Source organism: Lactuca saligna, chromosome 4, assembly GCF_052625555.1.
Source record: "Lactuca saligna cultivar CGN05327 chromosome 4, ASM5262555v1, whole genome shotgun sequence".
In the NCBI taxonomy this organism is placed as follows: Eukaryota; Viridiplantae; Streptophyta; class Magnoliopsida; order Asterales; family Asteraceae; genus Lactuca; species Lactuca saligna.
In genome coordinates this window covers 20,622,795-20,636,494 of record NC_136420.1, presented here as the reverse complement: position 1 = coordinate 20,636,494, position 13,700 = coordinate 20,622,795, and the positions used below count along the sequence as shown (strand labels likewise).

General features: G+C 33.6%; 1 protein-coding gene across 1 annotated transcript; it reads right to left on the bottom strand.

The window, feature by feature from the left end:
• Positions 1 to 4,716: 4,716 nt before the first annotated feature.
• LOC145041369 (alpha/beta-Hydrolases superfamily protein) lies at positions 4,717 to 6,033 on the bottom strand. The gene has a single exon (XM_078989395.1). It carries the CDS (start codon positions 5,890 to 5,892, stop codon positions 4,840 to 4,842), a length of 1,053 nt encoding a protein of 350 aa, XP_078845521.1. The 5' UTR covers positions 5,893 to 6,033; the 3' UTR covers positions 4,717 to 4,839.
• Positions 6,034 to 13,700: the final 7,667 nt, after the last annotated feature.

The following is a 13,700-nucleotide window of genomic DNA, read 5'->3' as shown; positions in this document are numbered from 1 at the left end:
GGGTGGATATTAGTTCTTCAACATAGTTGAGTTGTGCACAGTAACAAAAAGACACACTGTATTGCAGAGCTTACGTGATGCTGCATCCACAAATTATGATCTTAGGCTGAGAGATATAAGCACGAGATGAAGAACAAATGTAACGCCCGTAGATCCGGGCTAGTCAATTTAGAGGTAATAGGGAAAAAGATGGGTGAAAACGGACGTCGGATGAAGATCTCGTTAAGAGTAGCGTAACGAGAAAAAGATGGGTGAAAACGACCTAAACGAGAATCGAAGATCTCGTTAAGAGTAGCGTAACGAGAAAAAGATGGGTGAAAACGGACGTCGAATGAAGAAGTTATGAGGATTTAACGGACCAATCCTGTCCCGGTCTGTTAAAAATATAAAATTTAAAATCAATTCAAAATTAGCCGACGAAGTCTAAACGAAAGTTGTAGAGTACGTTCCCACCTTCGCGTAGATATAAAGAACGTCGAAAACGGAGCTCGTATACGAAAGATATGATTTTTAGAAGTCGGAGTGCAAAATTGTGAAATATGTGAGAGGTTGATGACGTGGCCGCTTCTGAGCCGTTGCTTGTTGACCAAGGCTTCGCTCCAGATCACGCCACGTCGACTCGCATCTACGCCCTACGTCCGAGGCTGGGTATGCCCAGCGTACTTCGGTTCTTATCCCTTCCAAATGCGAGACAGCTGGAGGCTCATTAGCACCCTTATCCGAGCATTACACCCAACATAGCCAAGGACTACGCCCAGCGTAATCCGAGGCCTCGCTGGGTATAAAAGGGGGGCGAGGGTCTCCAACTTTTTCACACATTTTCTCACTCTCTCTCTAAGAACTTTCTCTCTCTATCTCCTTTTGAGTTCCCTAAAGTCTAGGTGAACCACTAGCACCCTAAGGAAGCCCCGAGGCTCCCGGAGTCCCAAGAAAAAGAGTCTTTCGGTTTCGAAACGCTGCTCCAAATAAAGTTCCGGTTTTCGATAAAAATTCGCTGTAAGTAAGCTACGCTTACGCAATTTTTAATATAGCTTTCGAATAATTATAGGAATGTTATTAGGTCCTTAAAATAATTATTTGAGCTATTATTATGAGTTATATTGAGTGTTATTAACGCTTATATAATAATAATAATAGTCAGACTAATTAATTTGTCACGGTTATCGTTAGACTAAACCCTAGTGGTATTGGTACTAGGTTTTATCGAAGGAAATTGTTTTGAGAGTATCGAAGCGCTGTCCGAGTGTTGAGTCACCACCTTTCAGGTGAGTGCATAGTATTTTCAGCTTATACATAGATATGAAGTATTTTATATAAATTACGTGCTATGTGTGCAAATTATCTGAAGACTTGCTATCTATGCTGGATGAACGTTTTATACATGTTTTCAATGATTTAAACTATATATGTATTTTATATCTACAAAATGTGTTGGGTAAAACATGGAGAGATGAATGATAAGGGATAAAAGCTGAAATAGAGGAACATTAGTAGCATGGACCTAGTGCCCTATCGGTATACATTGGCAACAGTGGACCTAGTACCCTATAGATGAGCATTGGCAGCTGCGCCACAACCCGTAGATGTTTCAGATCTACGGTAAACATCCTAGCAGCTGCGCTCTAAGGACAGTATCGGCAGCTGCGCCAAATAAGGAGCCTTATGACCATGACAGTAGCGTTTAAAGGTCAATGTCGGCAGAAGCGCCTCATAGAAAATGTCCCAATTCTGGCAGCTGCGCCTAATTGACAAGATTAGCAGCTGCGCTTGACCAATGTGTCATTGGCAATGATGGACTTCATGTTATTTCCCTAGGATGATCCTTAGGAATGAATGAATGAGAAAATAGTTGATTCTTAGGGTAGATCCTTAAGAATAAAGAAGATAATGGGGATGGGTAATTGGGTTTAATTGCTTGATTGTTTAAACATAATAATTATATTATTGTGGGTTGAAAACCCTATGTACTCACCAGGTTTCCCAACTTGACCCACTCAGTTTATTTATATCACAGGTGTGGATACGAAGTCACTTTACACTGAGAGATTTAAAGAGATGTAGATCACTAGTGTAAATAAATGTAAGTTCTGTTTATGCTTATGTTTCTGTATTAACGATGACATCCCAAACGTTTTGAAATGAATAAAATACGTTTCTTCGAAAATGTTTTTAATAACGTATTTATCATGTTTTTCTGGGAACAAATTCCACAACATTTTTATTAAAAGAAGTACTATGATTTTTATAAAGCATAAACAAAATCGGTCTTTTCTGGCCGTGAAAATGGGGATGTCACAACAAAGACCTGCAAATCAAGAAAATGGAGGATCAATTCCATGGTTTAGACATGAAGTTAAAGGAGAAAGAGTTGAAAAACAAGTATCTTCAAGATAAGGTGCGACATCAAGAATATATTGGGTTTTTGAGATCATGATCATAAACTGATTTGGGTTTTTTCATTATTAGGTTAAAGAATTGGAATCGCAGCTTTTGGTAGAGAGAAAACTCGAACGACAACATGTTGACATGAAAAACTCCGACGAAAGCAAAGAAAACCAACAGCTAGACGATCATCGACTTCCACTTGTTTCTAAACCATTGAATACTTATAAAATCTCCGACGAAAGCAAAGAAAACCAACAGTCACTTATCAACAAGAACATAACCTACAAACTACCGGCGCCACTTCCTCCACCGAGAGACTTAGTCAATCTCGACGTCAACGACTTCGTCGAAAAAGAAAACAACCCTTATTTACCGGAACAGTTCATAGCTCCAAAACGAACAGGTAGAGCCTCAATTTGCACGACGACTTCACAACGAGTTCCGGTGAGATCAGTATCACCACGGCGGAACTCTTTAATCCCACTACCTTCCGACGCCCCAGTTTTTACCAAGTACATGCTGCAGCTGTATCGATTGTCGTCGATTAAACCTGGTAACGAGAACTTGGATGAAACCAGTGAGTCTTGTATGGAGGATAGTCTGAAAAGAAGCAATGGAAGTGGAAAGAAGCTGATGGGTGCTTTAAGACGAAGCTTTAAGAAAAATCAGGTGAAGTCGCCGATGATGATGGAGGGAAAAAGTGAATGATGGGGCTGAACACGCCGATATTAAAACCCTAGTTCGTGGGTGCGCACTTGTGACGTCCAGAGCTTAAAAGCCCTAGTCCTTCTTTGATACCGGGTACAAAAAACCTTAAAATCATCGCCATTTTGAGTGTGAGGAGTCGTAGACCCTCAATCGCCGACTCCATGAGTTCAGTTCCCTGATTGCAGAATGCGTATGAGTAAATGAGTAAAGAAAATGCATAACACCACTCCCTATAGTGGCTTACAACACTGAGAAAAAGATTGGAAAAATCAAAACAATTTTGATCATGAAAGCAAGAGCAATTATGCTATGAAGACGAAGGCCCTAGGGCTTTTTCTTGCTAATTGGAAGAGGCGGGGTTTTTAATTTTTGGGATCCAATAGGTGGGTGAAATCCCGCTTAAAACGCGTGTTTCATTAAAAAAATTATAAAGCGACACATTTAGATGACACACATTTTATGAAAGGTGCCCTCCACATTTCCATTTTTTTCTTTTCTAACACTAATTTTAGAGCACGCAAAAATGCGTGCCCTCTATCCTTCATATTTTGCAAAACTGACAATATTTTATAGGGCGTACACAAATGTGTGTCCTCTATCAGTGCGTGTCATTGTTTGCACGTCATTAAAAGCCTGTTTTCTAGTAGTGTAGGCTAGAATTCGTGGAACCGAAGATGATGTCATCAACATAAATTGGACGATCACTAAATGGTCACCCTCTTTATTGCGAAAGAAGGATGGGTTAACCGAACCATGTTTAAATTTGTACATCTTAAGAAAACGAGTTAGAGTTTCATACCAGGCTCAAGGAGCTTGCTTCAGACCATATACGACTTTGTCCAAAATATAGCAATGGTTGGGATACTTTTTGCTTACAAAACTCGGTGGTTGCTCAACATATACGGTTTCTTCTAATTCTCCGTTCAGGAAATTAAGCACACTTGACATCAATCTGAAATACCTTGAAGTTTTTGTGTGCTGCATATGCTAAGAAGATTCGAACTGGTTCTAACATTACTACTGGAACGAAAGTTTCTTCATAGTCAATCCATTCTTCCTGACAATAGCCTTTCACCACCAATCTTGCTTTGTTCCTTATGACTTTTATGGTGCTATTCTTTTATTTTGATATTGTTGGTATTTAACAATATGATTTTTAGAAGGGACCACATCAAAAAATAAAAATCACTCTCACTATTAAATGACTTGTGTCCTAGTATGTTTAAACCCCACTAGCCCGTCACAAAATATTTTCTCTTTAGCTAGATCATGGTTCCTTAATTCCAACATTTCTTTTAAAATTTATGTAATTGTATTACGGAAAAGAAGAAGAAGAAGAATTCAGTAAAATGTATATTCCTTTCGTCTCTTATTTTTTTGGGAGATTGACCACCTCATCGGTCTCTATCAATGGCAGACATCTAGCGACAACATTATCCGTCGTAATATCTATCTCTACAATTTTGTAGTATGTGTCACATCAACTCGTGTTTTATAAAATACTCTCCAGCACCAATCTAGTTGTACTCCATTGAGGCATAAGTTAGTGTGGCAACGAAACCATTAATTCGAACAAAAGTACATATTTGATATTTTTCGATTGTCGTAAATAACAAACATATCCATATACAAAAGCACTGATATATATATGCATGTGAGGAAATCCATACTATTTAATTACAATAATCTTAATTGATCTGTTAAACTATATTGGTAATTAAAGATGCAATGATACATGATAAGTGGTCATCCACTATTCATCCTTTTGCTGACGAAGGCCTTGATGTGAGAAATCATTTCCTGTGTTTGCATCTGTGAAAATTGAGATTTGTCAAGGATTTGGAATGCATGACCCACGTCTTTATACACCACATGCTCAACTTGTATGCCTGAATTTCTCAAAACCCCACAAAATTCCATATTCCTATCTTTTAGTATGTCCAATTCGGATACACAAACCATGGTCGGCAAATATGTCATTCTGTCCAACTTACTTGACCTTTTTGCCCTCGAGTTGCACCATGGATGGTCACGGTTTGCCCCCTTCGGTAGCGAGAGTCTCCAGTAAGTGTCTGAGGCCACTAGGTTGAGCACAGAGCCCCGTGGTTGGACCATGAGGGCTTCCGAAATGGTTCTTGATTCTCCACCAAAAAAAGGTTGGATTAGAATGTTACCTTTGAAAATCAATGGTTTTAGCTGTGCCCAATTGACACTCAGTCTTAAGCTCACGTTATGTGCTATATTGCCACCAGCACTATCACCTGCTACAAACACGTTAGAAAAATCACAGTTCTTCAACCACCATTTGTTGGATCCACTTAGAGCTTGTTGTTTCACCCATATCAGAGCCTTTTCGCCATCTTCATACGCTGCTGGAAGAGGGTTCTCAGGTGCTAAACGATAATCTACTGACATGATCACACAACCAGCATTACGAGCTAAAACTGCAAGAAATTCGTGGTAACAACTCCATGCCGCAGAACCAACACAAAACCCTCCTCCATGGAAGTAAACAAGCAAAGGGAGTTTCTCAAGATTGCATTTTGGGACGTAAAAACGAGCCCAAATGTTTGTAAACTTGTCGATTACCAAATCTTTGCATGTTACCCCAAGTTCAAGGGGTAACGTACACGTCACACATGGCACGATCTGAGGTCTTTCCACGTGTCCATCTTTGTAAACCCTAATTAGGCCACCGATTTCTTCAATTAAAACCCTATGGTTTTGAGGGTTTTTGGTACCTATTGGAAGGCTCAAAGTTGAATCTGAGTTTATGATGGCCATTCTTGTTCTTCTCATATAGCTTTTATATGATGTGGAAAAATCGTAGAGACGGTAATTAAGAAGGATTCAGAATTTGCAAAGCTTTTGTACATATGACATCTATATATAGGAAACATCTAGCTACAAGGATAAGGTTGGGATCGTACCACTTCTGAGGGCATTATGGGTTATACCTTTTTATAATATTAAAAAAAAAAAAAAAAAAAAAAAAAGATTAATATTGCATGACAAGCAAATATGAAGTTGCCAAGTGCCTTTAAGGGAGTAAAGTTTACTAGGCCGAAAGCAATATTATTGGTGCATGTACACAATTAGAACATTTTGAATATTTAATGCCAAATTCAAAAGTTATAATGCATGATTAATAGTTGTATTTAGCAAAATTATAAATTGCTTGACCTAAGTTTTTGTTGACTCCCCCATTAGAGAGACATCACTATTTGGAAGCAGAAAGTTCACCTAGCATACTTAATTTTTCAACATATTTCAGAAGAAGGAAAATAAATTGCTTGCTTATGGGTTGAATTAAGATAAAGTCTTATAATTTATTTGTTTAGAACAACAATCCAAAATTTTATTAAAGAGACTAGTCAGAAGCTAACCCATAAAAGAACAAAGTATTATAAAGGAGAAAGAAACAAATTAGAACTCATAAGCCAAGCTACTAATCCATCCTAAATTTCTTACATCGAGTAGATCTTCCATTTTATGCAAGTATCGGAATAACAACATATTACAATTTTGATCATTTGATACAATCAAACATACCTTATAAAGTTATTTGATAGTAGTGCCTTAGGGTACGTATGTAGCAAAGATGGACAACAATAATACACTGCTTAAAGTGAGAATCGACCTAAAAATGTTATTATCTTCACATTAACACCCAAATAGAAATATCTTCCATCACCAATACAATATTCTGATATAAAATCATGTATTAGATAGGTTATAACTAGATGGTTTCATTGAAAAACTATCCAGTATCGATGTACATATCACAAATTTAAATTAAAATCGATGAACAAAATCTTATTCAATTCGAAATACAAATCCGCCCTTTCAAATTTCCTTTTCAAATGTGGAAGACATAGAAGAAAAAACATAATCCAAATAGCCCAAATGCGTGTAGTTGGGAAAACAAGTGGGGCGTGCATTGTTGACAAAAAGGTACCAAAAAGACAAGAAAACAAAAAAGAATTAGGATGAGTTGACATATTTGAAAATAATTTAGCTAAAAGTGTCAAAATCAAGAGGCCTAACTTCAAGTTGTCCCCCAATAACATCTTTTCCATCAACTTTGTAGTACCCTAACTCCATTAATCAATGGAACTCCTTTGTCTTCTAGAATCATTCTCATTGTGTGTGGTCTAGGTACTTACACCCCATAACTCATAGTAGTCCTATATTTGACTTTTCATATATATATATATATATATATATATATATATATATATATATATATATATATATATATATATATATATATATATATATATATATATATATATATATATATCGCTTTATAAATTATTAAAGATTATTATTTATACGAATGAAATGCAAGAAAAGCATCATGCTCGATGTTTTCTAAACAGGATTTTTTATTTTGCAAAAAATATGCACTATCATTTATGTATTTTCGATAAATGATGGTTTGTTCCTATAATAATCAAACACTAGCTTCAAAAATCAATAAGTTTTTTAAAACATGAATGGACTAGTCTTTTACGGGGTTTTTGATATAAAGTTATGTTTGTCAAAATTTATCGGTTTTCTCATGTGATGATTTTTTCTTAGTTAATGCCTAATGTTTGCGAAAAAAGTTTCATGTTTGCCTCTGTTACATGTCATAACAAGTTTTCACGGACAAGACCGATAAAAATAACAAATTTAAAGACTTTCATGTCAAATTTGAAAAACATTCTTATTCTTATGGTAAAAACATAAAATATTTATAAACTTAAAGGGTTTTTTTCTTCAAATTTGTAAATTTCAAGCAAAAACGAAAAAGAACTTATCAAACTTTTGCAAGAATCAATAATATTAGAAAAAAATGTTAGTTATTTATAGAATACAATCTTTAGAGTGCTTTAATTTTCAAATGGACACAAATACTTTGATGGAGGTGACAAAAATGTTAAATATGATTTTCTTTTTTTTTTTTTTTTTTTTTTTTTTTTTTTTTTTTTTTTTGTGACACAAGGAAGCTCTACCAAGGTGACCTAGGGTTCCCCGAAGCAAGCCCTTGACTTGGGTTTGGGTTTTATTAACACACCAAAAATTTCATATTATTTCATAAAACGAAATCATTTTTTGTTGATAATAGCCTTAAATGGTCAAATCATTAAGATTTAAAAATGTTTAAATTGTTAAAGCATAAGATATGAAATAAAACAGAGAAAAAAAAAGAACAACTTACTAACATTTCAAATCTTAAACAAATATGTAATAAAATAAATAGAAAAAAAAAAAGAACAACTTAGTGACATTTCAAATCTTAATTACAATATTTTCTAAAGCTAAAGCTAAAACAACTTACTAACATTTCAGATCTTAATTACAATATTTTCTAAGGCTAAAACTAAAGCTAAAATTCATCGTCAGTCTTTAACTTAGTCAAATACATGTTAAAACACACATGTTAGGCTTAAAAAATCCTAGTAAAACATTTCCAAACCACCTCTTAAGGATATTTGACAAGTAGACAACCGAAACCTAAAGTCAAATCAATAAAACTGCTTTCAAAAGTCAAAACGATAGAAAGCAATCTTAAATTGGAGAAAGAAGCATCTCAAATCAAATAATTATATAGAAACATTAACATTTATCAATCCAACTCATAATTTTGAAGCATATGAAATGCAACATTCTTCCATTCCTAAAACCCTAAAGTCAAGCACAAAGTACAAATCTCACAATAATGGTATCGAAGGTCTTATAAAGTTAGCATGAAACATACTAAACATGTTGAATCTATATGCTCAATAATTATTATTGAGTGATATTGCTAATAATATATAATCGTACAAAGCCACACCTTAATCAAGTTGGTACTTATTGAATATTTATTAAGTATTTGATTATTAATAAATAAACTCAACTCATGTATTTAACTGTAGAATAATTATTGTTTTATGAAAATAATAATAAAAGAAACAACAAACTAGTTATTATATTATATATTATGATAAATAAATCATGTATAAAGTTTTTGAACGTTTTGGCTAACCATGAATTAAGTGGGTAATTAGTTTTTGTTTAATAAAGAAACTAGCACACACTTTTTTGTTTTCCTTATGCCTTATAGCCATATGTATCATTTAGGATTGATGTTGCTTGTCAACCTTCAATCCCTTGTCCCCGATGCTCCTCTTACTAGAAAATACTTTAGAGTATTTTAACATAAAACACTTACCTTGCATGAGATATATAAGAGAGATACTTTCCTGCATGGAAACACCATTGGTGTCAGATATTTGAAATAGTCTTAATTTTAAAACAAAATTTCATATTATTTCATAAAATGAAATCATTTTTTGTCGATAATACCTTTAAATGGTCAAATCATTAAGATTTAAAAATGTTTAAATTGTTAAAGCATACCGATATGAAATAAAACAAAGAAAAAAAGAACAACTTACTAACATTTAAAATCTTAAACAAATATGTAATAAAATAATCAAAGAAAAAAAAAAGAACAACTTACAGACATTTCAAATCTAAATTAGAATATTTTCTAAAGCTAAAAGTAAAGCTAAAATCCATCGTCAATCTTTAACTTAGTCGAATACATGTTAAAACACACATGTTAACCTTAAAAAATCCTAGTAAAACATTTCCCGACCACCTCTTAAGGATATTTGACAAGTTGACAACCGAAACCTAAAGTCAAACCCCTAAAAATGCTTTCAAAAGTCAAAACGATAGAAAGCAATCATAAATTGGAGAAAGAAGCATCTCAAATCAAATAATTATATAGAAATATTAACATTTATCAATCCAACTAATAATTTTGAAGCATATGAAATGCAACATTCTTTCATTCCTAAAACCCTAAAGTCAAGCACAAAGTACAAATCTCACAATAATGGTATCGAAGGTCCTATAAAGTTAGCATGAAACACACTAAACATGTTGGATCTATATGCTCAATAATTATTATTGAATGCTAATAACATATAATCTTATAGAGTCACACCTTAATCAAGTTGGTGCTTATTGAATATTTATTAAGTATTTGATTATTAATAAATAAACTCAACTCATATATTTAATTGGAGAATTATTATTGTTTTATGAAAATAATAATAAACGAAACAACAAACTAGTTATTGTATCATATGGTATGATAAATAAGTCATTTATAAAGTTTTCGGATATTTTGGCTAACCATGAATTAAGTGGTTAATTAGTTTTTATTTAATAAAGAAACTATCACACATTTTTTTTTGTCTTCTTTAGGCCTTATGGCCATATGTATCATTTATGATGGAGATCCCTTGTCAACCTTCAATCCCTTGTCCCCCATGCTCCTCTTACTAGACAATGCTTTAGAATATTTTAACTTAAAACCCTTACCTTGCATGAGATATATAAGAGAGACACTTAACAAGAAAATAAGCTAGTTCTTTGGTCATTATTCTCCTCATAAAAGTAGTAGCTTTTGGCTTTTTTCTTCCTCTCATCTTTTGAAATCAAGTGTGAAGAATTAGTGCTACCTTTATGCCTTCCTTAGTGTTTATTTTGATAAGCATTTAAAGGCTCAAAGAACAAATTACTACAAGATGAAACTAGCATTTCTTGGTGCCTTATTCTTGATGGTGGATACCAGTAAAGAAGATCATACTCTTTAATCTTTCTATCTTCATCAAGATCCCAAAATCAAGTGAATTCAAATGCTCCAAATTGTCATTCTAAAACATTTTATGGTTGTTTTTTACGTCATTCTAACCTCTATAAATGGTTCTTTGATGGTTTGGTTTTGTTATAAACTCAAAAACAATATTGTTATTTTTAAGCTTATGTTGCCCGTTTTTTTAATTAGCAAAAAGCACTCTTATATTTTGTATCAAAACTCATAGTGGTATCAGAGCCATCTTTTATATGTTAGAATGATTTTTTATGTTTGATAATCTTTGGTATTTGGAAAACAAGATGAATTTCTTTTGGTTAAGAAATGTCTATATTTGTCTTCTTTGGCAACGTGTTGTTTAAAATTGTTTATTTGTATATATAACCATTTTTCATGCATTTTGGTTATATAGAAGTTCTTCATTAGGAAAAATATAGAGTCGTTTGTTATTATATTTGATATGTTGTTGTGTATAAACAAGCTATTTGGACATTTATGTTGTATTTGTTTGATATTTATTTATTCATAAGATGCCATATATATATATATATATATATATATATATATATATATATATATATATATATATATATATTTGTGTATTTGTTGTAATAAATTAGTTTGATTAGTTGTATTTTTTTAATGTAACAAGATGAAGGATGAAGAAATGACCATTTTAAATATGAATTAACCACTTGAAACTATACTCCTAACTATGAGCTTATACTCTTGGTTTTGGTCTTAATTATAGTCTTAATGGTTTAACTATTACAACCTTTACAACATAAAGATTTGAAGTTCTTTTACAAGCAAGAGTTGTCTTGGCAAGTGAGAGCTTGAAGACCTTTTATAGAGTCCATTAACTCTTTTAGGAAATACTTACTAATTTTTGTGATGACTCACACAAATTATTACTAGACATGGCTTGGTTTATATACATTTTAATGCATGCTTGTGATGTTTGTTGACAAAATTGCAAAAATGGTCTCTGTGGTATGCACTTTTGGGGGTTTTAGTCCAAACTACGACTTTTTTGAATTGATGGTCCTTTTGAGCTAGTTTACATGTAGTTTTGGTCCCTGTCCAAACTAAAAAGACTATTATACCCTTAATGAATTTAGTTTTCATTTTTCTTTAGCTTTTTAAAATTATTATTATTAAATATAAAATCGGGCCCACCTCTCTCTCTCTCTCTCTCTCAAAAGAAAGTCAAACCACCTACCTACTTATTCATCCTCCTTAATCTATATTTGAAGGAAAAACATACACATTGTTCATCGATGGCTGCATAACCAAATGTAGGGACTCGTTTTGCCAACACCACTAATTGTACAAAAAGAAGGATTGGGCATCTTCTTTAATTGACCGAGAAGAAAATACAGTCGAAGAAGAAAAAAGGGTGGTGGCTCGGTGGTGTTAAATCAATCATGAGGAGGGGAAAGAGGCATCCACCAGATTTTGGCGATGATCAAGTAAATCGCATGTAGGGGCGCTAATAGATGGTTGTGCCCGACGTCTTCTTTCTCTTTTGGATCGATTGGTAGCAAACATAAAAAGACTAGTGGTTCTATGGTGGTGCTCGATGAATCAAAGGGAATGGACTTTGAAGATTGACTGAAGGAGATGGAGAGGTTTCTTCGTGGTTACTTCCTTGTCCAATTAGAAAAAAAAACACAAAGAGATGGAGAGGGTAGAGCAAATCCGAGGCAACACAACAAGTGGTGGATGGACCCACTGGTTATTTAATCTGAAATGCTGAGAGGGAGAGGGGACAACGGGTTTTTTTGGCATGTCTTCTCTCGGATGCAAGCTTTTGACAGGGCTATTGCCTTTGATCCATGGTGATAGCGAGGGCATGGGGTTGATTGGGGGTGATAGCGAGACTGGCGCTCCTTTGTTGGTTGAATCTCCGTCACCGGCTGTCTCGAAGGAGGAAGAACCATTGTTGCTTTGGCTAGCGATCAAGAAATAAGTGTGTGAGAGAGAGAGAGAGAGAGGTGTGCCCCATAATTTTTTTTAATAAAACTTTAAATTAAATAGCAAAAGCATAAAAAAATGTATAAGAAGGTCATTTTAGTCTTTTCATCTTTCTGAGAGACCAAAAATGCAACGAAACTAGCTCAAAAGGACCACCAATCCAAAAAAGTTGTGGTTTAGACTAAAACCCCCATAAAATGCATACCACAGGGATCATTTTTGCAATTTTGTCATGTTTATTTTATGATTGTTATATGTTTTGTTTGATGTATGAAAATGGTTTTTACAAAATAAATAACATTTTATCATAAAATAATATCACTTGGAATTTGCGTAAAAAATATTTAAAAGGTAACATAAAATTTTATAAATAACTATTTGTAGAAAGTTTTTACCGATTACCGGTTTAAAATCATTTTTTTTTGTTAAAAATAGTTTTATTGTAAAACTTATAAGTACTAAACTTTAAAATGTTTAAAATGATTTAAAATGTGTTTAAGTGTTATATAAACTAAAGGGGCTTCATGGAAATGGTCATAACTTTGGCTATAGGACTCCGTTTTAGGCCTACAACTATTCAAATTGAAGCTTGGAACAAGAAGCGTGTCAAGATAAGTACCGTGAAGGGGACTTATCCAATTTTGAGTCCAAAAATCGCTTACTAAATAGAGTTATAGACAATTTGTGGTTTATTTTTATTTTTGGGTTTTGTTTTTTGGTTTGTGTTTGGCCCAAGGTTGTTTTGAGGCTCGTTTTAAATTATGCTCCTTATTTATGTGTAACTGATGTAATTTGGATTGACACTCATCAATTTTATAAACTTTCAATTTTCTCCCAAAATTATGTGTGTGTTAGACCAGATTTTGAAGCCAATCTCAAGGTATTCGTAGAATCAGCATGGTTTTAAGAGATTGTCATGAGTATTATATTAGAATCAACAGGCTCGCTCTCATTTATCTTTGTTCTGTTTTGCATGCTACATCACCAACAG

Bases quoted from the DNA above. Each gene is read 5' to 3' on its own strand.
- LOC145041369 (XM_078989395.1), bottom strand. From the start codon at position 5,892: ATGAGAAGAACAAGAATGGCCATCATAAACTCAGATTCAACTTTGAGC.